Source organism: Pagrus pagrus (genome assembly GCF_965226575.1).
Source record: "Pagrus pagrus genome assembly, chromosome: 4".
In the NCBI taxonomy this organism is placed as follows: Eukaryota; Metazoa; Chordata; class Actinopteri; order Spariformes; family Sparidae; genus Pagrus; species Pagrus pagrus.
The window spans coordinates 13,093,987-13,113,862 of record NC_140188.1 but is presented as its reverse complement, the minus strand read 5'-3'; the positions used below and the strand labels follow the sequence as shown (position 1 = coordinate 13,113,862).

Here is a 19,876-nt window from a genome sequence, read left to right as displayed (position 1 = left end):
ATCATTATCTCGAGTTAGTGCTAACGAAAAGAGAAGCACCATAAATAGTCAACATTTTCCCTTCTTAAACGCCTTGTCAGCAGTCCCGCCTTTAATTGCATGACTTAATGACATCACGCTACATCACCATGTCACACATTTGACTAATTTATGCCTATATAGCGGCTAGTTTGGCACAAAAGAATTGATTGAGCACAGCTGCTCTGTTGTTGTTAGTGGGGGGTCAGGCGTGTGTGAGCTGACCAATCAGAGCAGAGCAGACAGAGGGGGACTACAGAGCTGCTGCATTGGACAGTATGAGAAAACTAATGTGTTTTGTGAGCGGTAAAGCATGTAAACCTGTTATTATGAACCTGAAAATGAGCATAATACATTTCCTTTGCACAAAAATCAATTAACCATCCTTTTATTTCTTCTCTGTTGGGATGTATTTTACGTTAGTTTGAATATGTTATGAACTTTGAGTCATTATCATCACCATCTGTATAGACTTGTGGTCCTCTACTGTGGTAGAGGAGATAGGTTTGGGTGTTTTTATCCTCCAATGTGATTGGCTGCCTTTGTTGCACAGCGAGGTGCTGCATGTGCATTCGTGCAGTCATTGCTCATGATCTTGTGTCTATGAGGGTTTGAAGGACAGATGTAATCAGAAAGGTCATTTTGTCACATGTTTGAGACTCATTTCCTACCCCCTCAACCAAGTGGACTCATACAAACACGTATGCTGGTTAAGATTCCCAGGATTCAAGTCGAACACCATGCAGCTGTAGTATGAAATATACTCATTTTATTATTATTGTTATTTATAGTACACAGAAGTTATGGCTGTAAGCAGTGCCTATTGCTGTCCTCTGCTCCCTGCTCACTTTGTTATCATTCAGTCCTTGTGTGTGTGGTGTAATCATTGGAGAATATGCGCTCAAGATGTCCACCCTCTAGCCCAACTTTTGAGAAGGGAAAGTGCAGTTTTGACGAGATTAGCGAGAAGGAAGCAGAAAATGACAGTAAGCACAATTAAGGAAATGTGTTGGATGACTTAGCAAACATGTAGCAGAAGTGCTTGGTTAATACTGTACCAAAAGCAGTAGTCGTTGTTGGTATGAAACTTCGGGAACGCCTCATCACATTTTTTACATTTTGATCACATTGCATGAATTTCACAACCTATTTCATCGAGATACAATTATATTTACAAGCAAAACAACACATTCTTTCAGGCAGTCTTGACAGACAGCTATTTAAAATGTCCCATCGTCTATTTACACTCTTTGTTACTGTGGCAGCCCATTATATGACAGTTTGTTACTCTGGGCCATCTGCGACATCTCCAGCTGAGTTGACGTTGCCGTGGGAGACTCCATGCCACCCTTGTGGAGCGGCCTACGGCAGAGTGTGGCTGTCAGTCTCTTCCTGAACACTTTACACAGGAACACGTAGATGAGCGGGTCCAGGCATACGTTAGTGGCCGACAGCCACAGGGTGGTTTCCTTGGCGATATAAAATGCATTCTGTGCCTGGCAAAAACCCGCCAAGCTGCCGGTTTGGGTCAGAGTGTAGGGGACGCGGACAAAGTGAAAAGGGGCGAAGCAGACAAAAAACACCCCCACCACCACAAAGACCTTTGCTTTGGTTCTGCGACTGGCTGCTTGAGATCTGCTCTTTGAGGCTTTGTATGACTCATAAACCTTCTTGCTGATGAACGTGTAGCAAACCACCATCAAGGCCAGTGTCCCCCAGAATACCACCTACAAGTACACATTAAAAAAAAAACACAATGAGGACAGTGGTTTCTCAGTTGTTTTCACGGCCAGTTTCAGTCAGTTGTAGTGTCACCATTTCAATAGTTATATAGTAAATAGTGCACAGTACTTAAATGTGCTGATATCACGATGCAGATATTTTACAGGTAAAGTTCAACAGTGTCTGCGTTAGATAACATGTTTAGAGCCCGGTACAATAAAAGATTTTGATCTCTGTAGCTAAATCCCTCATTTGTGACTGTATGGGTGCTACGTAGAGAAAAATGGTGGCTCCTATTCTTCGAGGTGGTTGAGGTGTGATATAGCACTACTGCCGTATAAAAAACTTTAATAACCATCATTAGTTCCTCTATGATTATGAGCGAAAGCAGCACTTCTTCTTATACACACTTAATGTGAAAGTAATATAGTGCTTTATGGCACTTTTAATAGTTCTATATATACACACAATTTGACAAAGGTGACATTTCGCACCCATGATTACGAGCCAAAGAACCACTGTTAGTGCTATTTAGCACCAGTTTTTATGGTGTAGCTGTTCGCTACCAGGCTGCCTGTTGTTGGATTTGTAGGGAGATAAAGCTGCTGTAAGGATTATTTTCTAATTATTGGCCAAAGCCTGTCACGGTTACTATGTTTATGTTTATTATACAGTCTACAGTATATGGTCTGTGCAATAAATGTGAAGCTACTGCTGGAAACAGAGTAACAAAATCCAGATACTGGCACCTCTAAAGCTCACCGACATGTCATGCTGTGGTCTTGTTAGTTTAAGCCATACATAAAAACCAGACGTTGTGGTTTTTGCACCTGTCCGTGAAATAGTCCGACAAAATCTACCCATAAAACCAAGTAGTGTTTTTTTTTACACTTCAGTCTTTGTATTAAAGGAACCCAATGCTATGTGTTGATTAGTGAGCTTTAGAGGTGCCTGTAGGCTGATTTCGTAACTATCCCTTTATTTTAATAGCTACCTGACAGAAGTAGTTGATTCCCTCGTGCCAGATCATGCCGGCTCTGCTCTTCATGGAGGTGCACTTCAGTCTGCCTCCAGAGACCTTTGGTGGCTGGTCACTCAGGATCACGTTGGGTAATGCTATAGATAACATCACCACCCAGACGACTGCACTCAGCACCTGACCCACACGCACCTTCTGCAGGGGACACTTCCCAAAGGGCCTGACTATCTTCAGGTAGCGGTCCAGGCTGATGAGGCCCAGCAAAAGGATGCTGATGTACATGGTGATGTAGAAGAGGACCGCAGAGTATCGGCAGTGGAAGGCGCGCAGCTGCCAGGAGCCCACACCTGCATCACTTAAGACTCTCAGGGGGATGGTCAGGGTCATCAGCAAGTCAGCCACCACCTGGTAATGAAGGGTTTATTTATATATTTATTTTTGTTCTGCACTGACGACACATATAAAGCAAAAGCCTGCATGTCTTACCACATTTTTTAGAAAGACGACAAACGTTGAGGTGCTGGGGATGTTGAAGAAGATCCACGCAGCCAGGGAATTTAGTATCAGGGCGACTATGAAGAGGATGCTGTAGAGGCAGGGGAACACCACGGCTGTCACACTGGTGTCCCGAACACACTTGGAAGTGTTTGACAGGGTGGTGTTCATCTTCTGATCTTCGGCGGACCTTCAGAAGGGTGAGAGAGAGAGGAAAGAAGATTGACACAAAGGGTGAATGCACAGTAAAGTCATGTAAATACATAAACAAATTATGCTGAGAGGAAACTCTGTATGTGTTGTTTACAGAACCTATACATATGCAAAGATCAAACCATTTGTCAGCTGTTTGCAGGGTTTGCGTCACTCAAATGTTCAGATTCAAATGAGCTTTGTTTGCATGAATGTTTAAGTTACATTATCGTCAAAGCTTGATCACATTTTATACAAGAGAAAGAAATAGATGATCACAATATAACAGATAGACTACATTTTAAACACTCTTAATCAGCGTAGAGCTTGTTTCTCTTAGTTTATGACAATTATCAACATATTTTGCAGCTCATACTGCACACCGACTTCTCTCCCCACATAGACTTTATATTTCCAGCAGTTTATTTCTTGCACGATCTTATTTTAACTTTATTCCTAAGTGGCAATTTCAGGGGCATACTAATACTATTTTTCATTTAAACACGAAACACAGTGTAACCACTCTATTTCACCACATTTAGACAAGGGGTCACTCAGGAGAACTGACTGTTCTGATGGTTTATATATATATATATATATATATATATATATATATATATATATATACCAATTTAATTCAGAATGCACAGATACGCTTAATATACAGTGATGAAGGCGTCAACCAGAAGCCGTCAACCAACAACCAGTGGAGGAAGAAGTATAAGTATATTCACACTTGTAGATTCATGCTAACAGTATAGTAAGTTACGTAGGTAAAAGTATGTAAGTAATATCTGGAATATGTACTCAAAGCACAAAAAATGCCCCAAAAAATGGATTTATCAGCTGATTATTTTCTTGATTAACTGTAAAAAATCTGAAATAGTAAGGAAAATGGCATTACAATTGCCACGCTTGTTTTGTCCAACCCCTAGTAAAAAAAACAACTAACATATATATTCAAATTAAATCCGAATAAGTGAAAGAAGCAAAGCCTCACATTTAAAAAAAAAATTGAGCCATTAAATGTTTTTGCATGAAAGATTTCAGTCAAACAGTTCTTCCAGCTGTACTTGTAAATACTTTTGAGTGGTTTAATTATAACAAAACAATATATTTTATGATGCTCTTGTTAATTAAATGTTAATTTGCGAAGTAACCAGAAAGTAGTGTGTATGTAGCGGAGTAAAAACCCCAACATGTCCCTCTGAAACACAGCGAAATAGAAATTGCATATAAAGAAAAGACTAAAAAGGAAGTAAAGTAAAAGTTGCCTACCTTAAACACACTGATGATACTTATGTATGTGATAAAATAAAGACTCTTCTTCTTTTTCTTCTTCCCCTTCTTATTTACACCACTCCCAACTAACAAACTCTCTCTCAGTTCATTTAGGATTCTCCTCCTGTCTGACAGTATATCTGCTGGTGTGTCTGTCTTTACATTGAAAAACCGTCACAGCCTTAAATAACACTGAGGCCAGGAGCAGGCGCCATGGTAACCCGCATATGCTGTACTCTTCAACTATTTTTCTCTTTTTAGTGCACATTAATATTAATTAGGTCTGTCGCAGCTATTGTTGCACAAAATCTATCCTCCTAGCTTAAGCTGGTGTTTTCTCTAGAAGATGATGCTTGTAAAGCCAATAATTGAGTCTTACCTTCTTATCGTGTCCTTATCGTCTGTGACTGTGGGGCATGTGAGATATAATAAATAAAGGAATAAAAAAAAAAAGGAAGAAGAGAAATATCCAATTCCCCTTTCTCTTTCACACCCACAGGAAGGAAATGAAACACTAGAAAACCCAAAATTGATTACCTTGTGTTCTTTAGCATAAAGTTCAATCTAGAAAAAACCCGTGCTGACCTAATGAGGTTCCAGCCTCTCTGTCTTTCTCAGTACTTCTCTCCCTCTTTAAGCGTGTGTGTGCGTTTGATGCTCTTACAATGGGTGGTCTCTGGAGCTACTGTGTGGCTGTCTTGTCACAATCCCAACGAGTTTGCCAGTCTTCCTCCGGGTGAAAGACCCTTTCCTTCCTCGCTTCCTGTTCCAATTGTCTGCCGAGAGGCTTGTTCTGCTCCGTGCCAGGCCCCCTTCCTCCGTGAGCTTGCGTCAGTCTCTGTAGCTCTTGACAGGCGAACACCAAAGCCATGGACTCATTTCTCGACCCACATCTACAGACCTCCTGCAGCCCCCCCCTGCTCCCCCCTCCATCCTGTGGCTTATTTACTCCACCTCTATCTGTCTGTCTCTGCTCATGATGAGACTCTTCTCGTGTGATGTGCTTTTGTTGCTCCCCTGAAATCATTTAATACAGTACTTTGTGCAAAATGTCATTTAGTATTTTTATGTAGAACTACTAAAACCAGATATACGACTCTCTTGTCAGTGTCAGAGACAACACACGACAAAAACAGTGTGTAAGTGACCGACCGTTTCCTTCCCACTCATATCTGAACACGTTTCCTCGAGTTTAATTCCCTATTGTGTTCTCTTGATAAAAATAGTGCACTCTGAGAACAACACAACACGATTTCCTGTGTGATCCTCCTTGGATCATGGCCACATGATGACCGATGGGAAACCGCACAGCTGAGATATGACATGCGTGTGTTTACAACAGGCCCCCCAGTGAACTTTCAACTTATGTGACAGAGTAACTTGTTGTTGTTGTTTGATCAGAATCTGTTTATATGACAATGACGCAGATACATGTAGCTTTCAGACTTGAAGGAGACATTTTCAGGTTTCAGGTTCCTCATTTTATTTGGGGTTACTACTAGAATAGGTTGACATGCTTTAATGCTCAACGAACACATCACCTTCCTCATACTGTCCAGTGCTGCAGCTCTGTATCCCCCCTCTGTCTCTTTAAGCCCCCCCCCCCCCCCCCCCGAATAACCAATCTCCTCTGATTCGTCAGCTCACACACGCCTGAGCCAGCAGAGCTAGCAACAACAGAGCAGCTGTGCCAAATCAATTCTTAAGCGCCAAACTAGCCGCTAGGCATAAACTATGCAAATATGTGACATGGTGACGTAGTGTGATGTCACTAAGTCACAGAATTAAATGCGGGACTAGTGACGAGTGTTTCAGGTGCAGCGTTTTCTGTGGGAGAAAGGAGCTTCTGTTGGTGTGGATTTTTCCCATGCACCATAACATATATATATATAACACTGAGGGAAAGTAACAAAAATGGAAAAGCATAGTATGTCTCCTTTCACAATAATCAAAATGGCAATTATGAATTAACAGCCCTGGTTCAATCACATCACACTACACCAAAAGATAAACATCTCGTCACCACATGTACCAGCTGTCAGGTTTTCTGTTGCAGAATCACAAACTTCACAAATCCTTCAAGGTCACACTTACACACTGAGACGAATAAAGCCTCAATTTTGCATTTATTTTTTGAATTTAATCACCACATTTGAGAGAATTACGGCACATTTGTTTCATTTGTTTTACAGCTGAACACAATCTTTACAGAGGACACACACCAGTGAAAGTAACGTGATCTTCCTTGCACACATCCTTCACTCATCACTTTCGATGTTAAGTGCTGATTAGCATGCTGCAAACTGATGACACTGGCTGATAGACACATTGCAAAAATATCTGCAGCACCCTTAGATACATTTTTACTGATACCACAAGCATTGTACAATTTCAGCGTGAGATGCAAATGTTAACAAGCTCCAACTGAACTTGCTTTGCATGGCAGCTTCATTCACGGTCTTTATTTGCCTCTGAGTTTCAACTTCCAGAGCTACTTTAAAACTGTGTTTTGTTGGCACATAAAACAGCATTATATCATCGGCGTCTTACTGTTTATCTCGTCCATCCTTATTGTGTTTCCTGTTAATGTTCTCAAGCTATTTAGAGCGACGCTCTGACAAGACACCGAACAGCGCAGCACAGTTTACAACTACAACTAACACAGGTTCAACAAATTAAATGCCACGAGCATCAAAATCTTAATATATACATGAAAAAATAATCTGACATTTAATCTACAAAACCTACAGTGACATAAGAGCTCAGTCATAACATAACATTTTCGCAGTGGAAGTGTTGAACAGAAAGATCCTTTCCTGGGGTAAGAAAATACTCCACTATGAATAAAAGCTGTACATGCAACACATTACTTAAAGGTGCGATGTGTAAGACTTTAAATTGAAAGTAAAGTTTTAGCTAAAATTATCAACAGAATATGAAGAACAACCGGTCCAACATTTCTGTACTAGCCGTATAAACACTTACACTCCCCTGGTGCTACGAGCTCCCACTCTGCACCACTACATTCACGGCTAATTGAGCTAAATAGCTAACGGCAGCTACGGTTAGCGGACGTTAGCAGTTACTGGTTGTTTTGAGTATGAATTCGACGGGTGGCCAAAAAATTGCTCAATTTTTTAATGCATTTCATTGTTTGTTTACAGTGAAATAACTATTAACTAAAGTATAATTAACTGTAAATGTACCTTTTATTAATGGCGGTTAATGTTGTAAGTAAGTGTTACCTGTCCCTTCCTGTGTGAACCATGTATCTCTGAAAAGTCAACTTGTTAACCCAGACTGAGCCTGACATCACTCCAAGGGGTTTTTAGTATGAAAAGTGTGCACATTTTTCTTATCTCATAAAGGAACTCTTAGTTCGTCAGAAAAATTCACATTAAAGTCGCCACATTTGTATAGTCATGGTTTTCGCTGGACAGGAAGGGAATGATAAACTGTAATAAGCCGTGTTTCCTTAAAGCATTTTGAAAAATGTCACATTTTACGGAAACAGCAAAATTTGAAAAAAACATCCTCTAATTTGCAAAAAAGTTAGTATGCTCGCCCTATCGAAGGTCATTCCTAAAGACCTCTCTCCATTTTGTCTCTTGTTTTGTTTACCTCTAGCCTCTGTTTACTTCAACATCCACGCGCGACGTAGCCTACACCGCGTCATCCTCTGACAAAATTATGCTTTACGTAGCCTAGTTCATTCGCTCAAAACAGTTTATGGAAATGCACAAGATTTGCGTTTTTATTAATGTATCTTTTTTTTGCAAACTTTTGCAACATTTTATGGAAACATGGCTACTGTCAGAGCAATGTTTAAAAAGTACCATATTTGTCTCTGAGATTTAGTGGAGTAGAAATATGAAGTTACGTAATGGAAATACTCTTAATTAAAAAAGTACTTAATGTAAAGTACGAATACCTCGAAGTGCAGCACTTCAGTAAATGTACTTAGTGACATTCAACTGCCTGATTTTCTTCAGCTGTGTCAGACTCTGCTCTGTGTTGAAGCCGCTTCTGCTTTCTCTGCTGAGGCTGCTAAGAATGGCACGGGCCCGTTTTGCATCATAGACGTCAGTTTCTCCTTGAACTCCCTGCACAGAAAGACGTACAGAAGTGGGTTCATACAGATGTTTGTGGCAGCGAACCAGAGGCTGACTTCCTTGGCCAGCCTGCCTGTTATGTAGAAGCAGCTGTTATGGGATGAAAGGGCAACTTGTTGAAACGTGTACGGGATCCTGACTATGTGATACGGTCCAAATGACACGAAGAACACAATGACAACGAGAAAAACACGCAGTTTGATCTTCTGCTTTCCCTGGTTGTTATTGCTGCCGGAGTTTCTAAAAGACTGGATCACCTTGTGTGTAATGCAAATATAGCAAACCGCAACGACCAGACTGACAAGCCAGAAGAACACATTTAGGTAAATCACTACGCTCTCGTGGAAGTCAAGTCCAGCCCGTCCTTTCAGGTTCATACACGTGGTGATCGTTGTCAGATTGGCTACTGATCTGTTACTTAAGATGATATTTGGTAATGCCCCGCTGCCGAAGTGTATCACCCAGACTGAGCATGACACCACTTTGCCGAAGGTCAGATTACCAAACAGCTTGATCTGGGGTGTTGTGATCTTGAAGAAGCGGTCCAGACTGATCACACCCAGCAGAGTGATACATGTGTACAGTGTGCTGTAGAAAATGGGACTGACATAACAGGAAATGATGTAAGTTGTTTTTGATACGTTCTCCAAGTCACCTGCGCCTTTGACTGGGAGGGTCAAGGTCATGATAATGTCAGCGGCTACCAGATGTTTCAGGTACACCACGAAGGTGGAAGTGGACTTGAGGTGCAGCGACACCCAGGCTGCCACACCGTTCAGCAACAGAGCGACGGGGAACATCAGAAAGTAGAGAACTGGGACGGCGTATGTGTTGTAAACGAAGCTGGTGCACCCCGAGTCATTTTGAGATGTTTGATTGGATGACATCACTGCACCTGAGGAAAATGAAAGTTTAAAACACAGAAAATCAACTTTCAATTAATGCAGGATTATTTGGATATACTATACTACTATACTCACTGTGCTGGTTCGTGTCAAAGAGAAGATCCGCACGTTCATCCACCGTCCGTCACTTGTCCCAGTCAGGGTGGCAGGCTGAGCAAAGCAAAGGGAGCAGTGTGCTGTTTATGTGGTTTACCACATAGCGGTTTTGTTTTGAAACAACCTTTGTATCATAATCTTTTCTATTATATATGCATGCATCTTGGGATATTGGGATATTAAGTAAGATATCTCATTTTCATTAATCTTTTTTTTTTTATTGTGCACTCCAGGGAATATTTATCTAACTGGTGTTGGTTTATCTATTTTAAGAACGACATTTATCTGTTGCTACAAATGAACCCGGTACAAAAGGAAAAAAAAGAAAGTTTAAATACTTTTGAATACAAATTTAAAGTTAAAGCTGCACTATTTAATTTTGGAAAAGAAATTCAGGAACTCGGAAAAGTAATATTGAGATAATATTGAGATAATAAAACAAATTCAAAAATATTTATCTTTTCCATAACTGAATAAACCATCTCAGAGGAAAATAAGGTCCCCAGAACACTGTTTGGAGCTAGAAAGGTGGCAGGGTCCGCCAAATATAAACAGTGTGAAAATGTGTTGTCCTTTCAGGTCATGAAAACAAAGAGAGTTTGCTTATTTGGTTTGTTCAGGCATGAAAATCAATCAATGAAGATTTTCCCCTCCGATTAATAATAATTTAATCATGCTGCCATAAAAAATCATTTTAATTTGATGACTTATCCAACCCAGTGACAGGCACTAAGAATAAAAATAATACATTTACAGAAACAGCTCATCTTCTTGCCGATGGTGTCGTTCACTTACAATGTGTAGCACATATAGAGGCATCAGTATTAAATCAAATTAAAGCCATTTCTTAGCAGTATTTCCTAACTGTTCAAACAGTAGTGACTCTATAGCTTCCTGAATGTAATATTAATAAATATAAACTCATTAAGACCTTCCAGAATAATACAATTTTTGATATTAACATTAACATTAACATTTTGATAATAACTTACATTTGTTGGCTCGATTGTCTCGTCTCAGTCACAGAGCTGCATGAAGACATGTGTGACAATGCACTGATCTGATGCAGTGGGAGCTTAAGAAACACTGTTAATTTACCTAGCAAACAAATCAACATATGAGCTGTGATCAAACAGGCAATTTATCAGGAGGTATGCAAAAATAGGAAAAGCTCAGTGGTCTTTAGCCAAAAGCAAGAACAGATGTCATACAGCCAGCCCACAGTCTAAACACAGACAGGATGAGGGAGGTATTGGATCATGCTTTTTTAAACTTCCTCCAGTCTGCACACGACTCTCCTGCCTCAACTTTAAGATGGAGCTGATAAAGTAAGCATTTAGGTTGTTTTAAGACACGACAGCCCTGCATGTGTGATGTTATTTCCACTGAATCATTAGCTTAACAAATGTTCCCTCATATGGATGTACCCTTAGCTCTGAGCATCATTTGGAAGGCTAAATACACATCATTTGTTTCCCTGCTCACCATGGTTGTGTTGGTTGTTACTGGCAGCGGAAAGTACATTTTCCTTTAAGAAACACTGTAGCAGCAACTGATGAATCTTTGATTTAGAAACGCTGAACAGACGGGCTATTTTTTTGTATTTTCTCTCTTTCAGTGCTCTTCGTGTGTTTGTTTTCTCCTTGTAACTTGGGTAACTCTGTTTGTTGATTGGCTAATTGATTAAAAGACTGATTGATTGACTGCACACTCTGAAAAATGACTATAAAGGGTGACTTTAAGTATTTCAATTACACATTACGTAAGTTCAATGTGAAGGGTCACAGTTAATGCAAAGTGTTTCTATGATGTTGAGTCAATGTGAATATATGAATCAACTGAGTCTAATTAAATAGATTTAAAGGAGACTTAATTAACATAATGTTAAAACATCGAAGTAATTCATTTCAAATTGTTAAAATTGTTTTTTTAGCTCCTGTTATTTAATTTGTACACACTAAATATGACCTGTTACACTGAACTTATGTAATATAATTAGACAATTTACATGAAGAATTGAAAAGCTGGTTCTGCAGCAATCGATGCAGTGACATCATGTGACCAAAAGGTGGCCTCAGTGATTGAAGCCTCATTAAAAGCACTTACAGGCTTGATGGAGCTCATTTAAACACATGAAGTGCAACAGCTCAGACCAATTAGAAATCTTTGATAATGTTTTAGTGTCTGTTAGTGACCAAAGCTACTGTTGCACAAGCGGTGTGTATTGTGGTATTGTGTTTTATTTCACCGCTTGCCCCGGAGTTTATTACTCAGAGATAGTAAAATAAGGAAATTAATTTTGCCAACTGAGCAGTGCTTTTTATCAGCAGAGTTATTAAATACGGATGCAGGATTTATGAGAATTGTTGTGGCAACATTAATGTAACCATTAATTTAAGAGGCCCACACTTTGTAGGATGCAATTATACAGAAGTATCCGTTGTTGTACCACCAGCTTCTCTCCTGGTGCTCTGAGATTCCTCAATCCACCCTCCGCCCTCATACGTTGTTTTTTATTCTTTTCTCTCTGTAGCAGGATGGGACCTGGCTAAGTTTTGTTTTACAACCCTGGTGTTGTAAAATGACTAATAAATGATCTTTTAACCTTTATTTTGTCTCCTTGAAGAGAAATATGAAGTCCAGTAATGTTGCAGGCAATATAAGGAATAATGATGAAGAAGATGATCTATAAACAGTGATGGAATGACACTAAATGCATTTACTCAGGTACTGAACTTAAGTACCATTTTCAGGTACTTGTACTTTACTCGAGTATTTCCCTTTTCTCTTACTTTATGCTTCCACTCCACCACATTTTGGAGACAAATATCCTACTTTTTACACCACTAGATTTATTTAATAACTTCAGTTACTACTTTACCTACCTTTAATACTTTAAGACTTCTAATCAAGTGATATTCATACAGGTGACTTTCACTTTTACCAAAGTGATGTTTTAACACAAAATCTGTAGCATGACTTTGTGCACTTTTTACAACACTGTCTATTAATTCACCCAAAAAACATTATACTTTCCATCACATTTACCCCTTAAAATCCCATGGGGAAACAAGACTGAGTTACATTACTACTCAGACTGTTGGTAAATGGTATCTGCGGTGAACTCATCACACAAGAGATAAAACAAAAGAAGACTTCAACATTACATTTATGGATATACAAGTACATACAAATATATAAGTCTCACAATAACATGGGATTAAAACATGGTGTTGAGTTCTGAAAATGTGAAAGAAAGAATGTACTTACATTAACATATACATAAATGTATGTATACTGTATATCTATGTAGTACTAAGACACATTCCTGAGATTTTACATAGAATTTGTGTGTTATTATGTGTATTTGTGAATTAAATTGACTAATGTTGTTTATTTATCATGTTTCTACCTTTTTTCTCCTTAGTCTCAATAGATGCTCATCTTCATTTGGTCACCAGAGGGCAGTACGATATAAAATGTAAAGCTCCAGAGTTACTGTAAAGCTCTCCTGCTCCCTACGTTATTCATGTTTGTCATCCAACAATATAAAAGCACAGCTTAATTAGTGACTGATGACATCTTATTTCTCATCTCTTTCATCTGAATACAACCTGACACAGATCCCTCTAGCTTTCATCATGTCAACCAGTTTGTCTCTGTACTCCCTGCACAAGCAGATGTAGAGAAGAGGGTCCAGGCAGGCGTTAGTGGTCGAGAGCCACAGGACGAACTCGTGGACCGTTATCACCCACGCTTCATCGCAGCCGTTGATGTCAAAGACTTCATTCAGTGTGTAGGGAATACGCATGATGTGAAGAGGCCCAAAACACAAGAAAAACACGAGAAGGATGAGGAAGACTCGGAGCTTGGTCTTCTTCTTTCCTCGGCTGTTGTTGCTCCCGGAGTTTCTGAAGGACTGCAGGACTTTCATGGTGATGCAGATGTAGCAGAACACGATCAGGATGCTGACAAGCCAGAAGAGGGCCTCCATACACACGACCACGTACTTGTGAAGAGTCACACCTGCTGGACTTTTCATTGACATACAGAAGTCTTCTGTTACATTGACGGGAAGCTGATCTGTCAGAATGATAGTTGGAATAACTGTCCCGCCAAATAACACCACCCAAACCGAGGCGGACATCACGAGACTGAAGACCACGTTTTGTCCTAACAACTTCCCGCACGGTCGAACAATTTTGAAGAAGCGGTCGAGGCTGATGAGACCCATTAAAGTGATGCTCGTGTACAAACAGGTGTAGAAAATCGTACTCGAGAAACGGCAGTCGAACGCCTTCAAGCCCAACCACGTCGCCGCTTCGGGAAGCATGCTAGCTGCCCTCGGCGGGAGCGTCAGCGTCAGGAGCAGGTCAGCAGCCACCAGGTTTTTGAGATACACTATGAAGGTGGAGGTGGAGCGGAGGTGCAGGGACACCCACGCCGCTAGCCCGTTGAGCAGTAACGCAAAGGGGAACAAGAAGAAGTAAAGGTACACGACAGACAACTTTGCGGTCACAGCGTCTAAAGAAGCACAGGTAGAGGGGATGAGCGCTGTGGTGTTGAACCCCATCATGATATCTGGAAAGAAAACACATACAGGCATCAGAGGAAAAACTGAGTTTATAACTCGGTAGAGCACCCATATCTGCTGCTTTTGATAATTTTGAAGTAAAATGAGCAGATTTGATTGCCAATTACTTTGATTTAAAACAAGTCCCCATCTACTACGCTGTTTTGCCGTGAAGCTCCAGGAATGTTTTCTATGCAACTTCCCCCGACTTTCCTTCGTCATTCGGGTGAGTAGGTAATGACTGAATTTTCATTTTTGGGCGAACTTATCCTTTAAGTGCTGGAGGATCACTTACTGATGTGATAAAATAACATTACACTTTAGTGCACAGGGGTTTTAGAGTAAATGACTGGGGTGAGCTGAGGTCCAGGACTGCTTTAAATGTTTCCTGCCTGCGCAGTCAAACATGATTTGCATGTGTCATTAGTCTGAAAGACATTTTTTTGTTACAAGGATTTGGTTTTGAATGCACCACCAGAGCATTTGAATGCATCCTGGATGTGGAAACTGACATTTCCACTTTTGACACATATATGACGGAAATTATGTAATATTTGGATTTGTTTTCACTCAAAACAAACTGGATTATATTTATATATTTATTTACACAACGTTCAGGGACTGCTATTAAAGCTACAGTCTTTTTTGCACAGTGTTTCAAATCTTTTATCTTCTTTGCCTCCTTTGTTATTGGTTTGGATTTGATAAGTGTAAAAGTTTCAACTGATTCACTTCATCAGTGCATTTTATACATTCAATATTCACTGATGTACTTAAAATGAATGAAGAATGACAGTAATAACTATGGTAGCAGAAGAAAAAAAAGGGTGCTGGTTCGATTTTAATGACCAAGAAACAATTAATCAAGAATTAAAGCAACAGCAACATGATTTTATCTTGGACCAATAAAATGTAATAAGACTGTGTTATATTTTCCTGTAATATCATGAAATTACAACATTGCTAAGTTTTAAGGTATTTCTCATCCTCCACAGAAAGACACAGGTGACCAAACCAAATTTAAGCAAAGCTAATGTCCTCAAGCCATTTCACTCTAAATGTCTAATCAATACGTAGTTTGGATTTCTTCCACCACCTCTCAGTCTAATCTTTTTCCCCAAAAACGTTACGAAACAAACATAATATTTGGTCACTCACCAACAGTGGCTGTCTCCCTGCCTCCACGGTGCTTGGCCTGAGGAATTAACAACTCCACCAGATGTATTAGCAAAGTGTGTCGGGCCTGTTGAACCAGAGAGATGCAAATCCATGAAGAGTGCTGCAGCTGCTGCGGGGGGGAAAAGGATTCAAATAACACAGATTGTGGAAGGCTGTGTGTTTTCGGGACACGCTGATTTCATCTGTCCGTCATTGATCATCAGTTCCCTGTCGCATCATTTCCACTGGTGGCTAGTTTTTCTCAAAATATATGACATGTGTCTCTTGTTTTCACCATGTAAAGATGCTTAAATTCACATATTTACTACTACAGTTGATTGATAAACTTGACGAAATAAATCCCCTTCAGTCACCTTGATTATTATATTGAGATAAACACTATTATTTGTCTTTATAATATTGAGTTTCAAGATTTGAGTTCATTTCCCAAAGACATTTTTAATGCTTACTTCTTAGATGGTTACAGAAATTACAGCTCATAAAGTTTTTTTTTTTTTATCTTAGTACATTCCCAGCGAGAAGTAGGTCCTGTAAGTGAATATGAATAATACATTGTGGCTGAAAGAGCCACGTAGGCTTTAATATGTGAAATTTGTTATTGTATCACATGATGTGGCACAAACCGCAAGACCAACAAACAGTAACGCTGTCGTTGCATCTTTACTCCATGAATTTCTGTAAAACAAGGCAGTCACTTGGAAATCCCCCGTTTACTGTCCTCCAGGACTTTCTATTCGTCAGAAACAGTGATTGAATGTAATAAAGTACATTTACTGAAACACTGTACTTGAGTATAATTATGTTGCGCTTGTGCTTCACTTGAGTATTTCCATTTTATGCAACTTTATACGTCCACTCCACTACGTTTTGGAGGGTAACTTTATACTTTGTATATTTGATAAATGTAGTTACTACATACTTTCTGGATATAATGCTGCAAAACAGCGTATTTTAAAATGATCTGCAATTTGATAACAAAAACACAGATTCTGATAATCAAAAGAAATGATGAATATCAGCTCTGATAAGCGACCAGGCCGATAATCAGTTGACCCATAGCATAAAGTATATAGATACATCTTCATATATGTATAATTCACTTTTACTTTTGATACTTAAGTGCATTTGATATCAGATACTTTTAGACTTCATAAATGAGGATTACTGTTAACGGCGCAAATGAACAAGACTAAATCACAAATGTCTACAGACGTAACGTTTTGACACATTCACCTGAAGAATCAGCCAAACACATCAAAACCATGAGATCACAGCATATTGATATTTTTAAGACGTACAGTCTGTTAGAGGAGCGTTGTAGACGTCCTTTTATGAGATTTATTTTCAGTTTGTAAATCACTGCATCGCATTTCTTCTTTTCAGAATTAGTAGCTATGAAAACATGGAAGAGGAACTTCATGTTGTTATGAGCTGGAATGGAGAACAGAAAGACAGAAATACGCCGTTGTCAGTTATTTCAGGTCTAACACAGGTAAGTTAACTAGATATTCATGTTTATACACGGTCACTTGCAGGAAAATACTATTTTATTGTCCACAAACAATAAAAAGTTGATTAGTTTAAGTTACAATGTTGAACCTGCAGATTTTGAAAGGCATGATATTATATTTCATTTCCACCTCTGCCCCCGTCAACATGTTGATTGCGGCAAATGAGAGAAAATAGATCACTGTGTCCGTCATCTGTATTTACAGTCACATAGTACATAATCTGGCGACACAATGTGCCAAATTAGAAAAGTCTTTATCATGTCCGGTGGTTTTATGTACATCCAGAGGCGACTCTTAGAGGGGTGCTGCCTGTGTCCGTGTCTGACCCACCACCTGTGATCCAGCTACAGGTACCGGAAGTCAGCCGCAGCGTCTTGAACAAAGTGTTCCTGAATGACTTACAGAGGAAGAAGTAGATGAGAGGGTCCAGGAGAGAGTTTAAGGACGAGAGGAAGAGCGTGCTCTCCTTCAGCTGAAAGAAGAAGAGTTTGAGTTTGCAGTCAAAGAGGACCCCTCGGGTCTGGCTCATGGTGTACGGCACACGGGCAAAGTGAAACGGCACAAAGCAGACAAAGAACACCGCCAGAACCAGGAACACATTGGCGCTCATTTTCCTTTTTGACTGGCCCGGGTTCCGAACTGTTCCCCCGCTTGGTGCTCGACATGAGCCTACGTGAGCCTTGGTGCGGGAGTAGGATCTGTACAGCTCTTTGGTGATCAGAGTGTAGCACACGATCACCGTCACCAGGTTGCCCCAGAAAATAACCTGACAGACATGATTCACCACCTCGTGCCAGTAGAGCCCAGCCTCCGTCTTCAGGTCACTGCACTTGATGTTTGGAGAGGTCGGGGTTTTGCATGTCAGGATCACGTTGGGCAGACACAGAAGCAGCAGAAACATCCAGATGGCTCCAGAGAGGAGTTTGCGACGGGTCAACCGGGCCGCATTCGTCCCCCTGAAGGGCTTGATGGTCTTCCTGCAGCGATCGATGCTGATGAGGCCGAAGAAGAGGATGCTGATGTACATGGTGAGGTAGAAGAGCACCGAGGAGACTCGACACACGAATATACGCAGCCCAGTGGAGGCCATGTTGGAGTCTGCTAACACCTGCGGAAACACAGTGTTCAGGCTTTTACATTTTATTGTTTAACACGCAGATTGAAGCCATGAAGTATGTATATTTTCTAACTAGCCTCTCTTTGTAAACTCTAATTGTATTATTGATTATTAGATAATTTACATATGCTTCATAGCTCAGTTGTAAGTCAATAAATAGAACATTTGGGTTGCCAGGTTGTTAAAAATCTTCAGGACACTTTGTCTTCTTAGCTGCATGACATCTGGGTTGCATTTATTAACTATTTTAACATGTGTAACTTAACAAAAATAAGGTTTAATACCACTTGTAATAAGTTGTTCATTTATAACGAGAAGCTTAAAGGAACAGTTCACCCAAAAATGAGAATGCAGTTGCTATCTCCTCACCACTGTGCTGATGGAAAGGCAGGTGAAGTTTCGTTGCCTAACCCTGACCCTTATAAAAAGTCAAATCAAACCTTGAAAGGGAACGTGAAGGTCATGATGACATCCGCGACCACAATATTCTTCAGGTATATGATGAAGTGAGACTTGGAGGGGATGCGGAAGAACACCCACACCGCCACGGCATTGAGCAAAAGTCCCAGCAGGAAGAGAAAGGAGTAGAGGACGGGAAAAACCACCGTCTTCAAAACGTTATCACGGGAACAAGTGGTGTTGGCATGGCTGTGATTGATGGGGAACAAGGTTAGGGAAGTGGCATTTCTCTCCATGAGTGTTTCCTGAAAAACAGAAGTGAAGTGAAGTCAAAATTACTCAAAACAAACTTTTGTATATGTATATAAAGATTTATTACTCTCTCTATATATAAACACATACATAAACATATTGTGCACATGTTCAATCTATGTCAAAGTGTCATATTATAAAATACATTCCTATAATCAGAATTCATACACTGTAAAATCTGACTGCAGCCTAAATCGAGGAAACCAATTACCTGAAAGTTACCAAGTAAAGTAACATTTACAGTGCGCACTTGTGGTTTTCATGTCTTTATATAAACTGCCTGCCTAAAATCAAAGTAGAGTCCAAATTTGCACATCTGTAAGTAGGCTCGCCCAGAGTTACTGTAATAAACACCATTTGAGGATTTGTTACCGACCTGTTAATGTTTCTGCTTGGTGTCAGTGAAGTCCCACTAAGCTCCCAGCTCAGCTCTTGTTGGGATTTCTGGTCCCTCTCTCTCTCTCGTATTCTGTTCAAATGCGATCTGACACCAACAACACTGTCAAAATGTATGTGCAGGTTGGTGACACACAAAGCCGCAGGATGACTTTCTCTTTTTCTTCTCCTTTCTGCTTCCTGTCATGAGGAAAGGTTTCAGACATCTGCATCCTTCTAGTTCTATTTTAAGAGACGCAAATAAGTCCAGTTCAGTGTATTAATTCTCACCAGAGGGCAACTGGTTGACAGCAGTTAAACACAGAGTTGTTAAAAGCTAAATGCAGCTTATAAACAACTATAGCTGCGTGGCAAAGGACACAAAACCGCGGTATCTGTCTCATAAAACGTATAAAGGTCATCACCCTCTGAGCGATCGAATATAACATCGACAAGTTGTTTTGATAAAAGTTTTAAGATGCTATAAATACGTGGCTCCTCGTTGTCCTTCTACATGAGATGAAGCTACGCTAAGTCATACCAACAGGTGATTGTGGTCTGTGGTCCATTTTGAATTTGCTTAATTGTACAGCGATGTGTGCAGGAGAAC

At 40.0% G+C, this 19,876-nt stretch overlaps 2 protein-coding genes across 2 annotated transcripts; both read right to left on the bottom strand.

Moving 5' to 3' along the window:
* Positions 1-767: 767 nt before the first annotated feature.
* On the bottom strand, positions 768-14,373 carry LOC311255857 (uncharacterized protein; the record flags this gene model as incomplete). Its single annotated transcript, XM_084350509.1, is given in 7 exon segments — positions 768-1,745; positions 2,735-3,124; positions 3,206-3,404; positions 5,352-5,420; positions 5,422-5,531; positions 8,691-9,694; positions 13,422-14,373. Coding segments are annotated over 7 exon segments (3,198 nt in total). The 3' UTR covers positions 768-1,271.
* Positions 14,374-16,638: 2,265 nt separating this feature from the next.
* Positions 16,639-19,380, bottom strand: LOC311256065 (P2Y purinoceptor 12-like). Its single transcript, XM_084350821.1, has 3 exons — positions 19,268-19,380; positions 18,621-18,884; positions 16,639-18,171 (listed from the first exon to the last, which is right to left on the bottom strand). The coding sequence occupies exons 2-3, from the start codon at positions 18,873-18,875 to the stop codon at positions 17,335-17,337; spliced, it is 1,092 nt and encodes a 363-aa protein (XP_084206947.1). The 5' UTR covers positions 18,876-18,884; positions 19,268-19,380; the 3' UTR covers positions 16,639-17,334.
* Between the last annotated feature and the right edge of the window lie 496 nt (positions 19,381-19,876).

What these genes read in the sequence shown, in the direction of transcription:
- LOC311256065 (XM_084350821.1), bottom strand. Translation starts at nt 18,875, where the DNA reads ATGGAGAGAAATGCCACTTCCCTAACCTTGTTCCCCATCAATCACAGC. An exon ending in CCTTCACGTTCCCTTTCAAG is followed by an intron (nt 18,172 to 18,620) that starts GTTTGATTTGAC and finishes GTGTTTCCGCAG; the next exon opens with GTGTTAGCAGACTCCAACAT.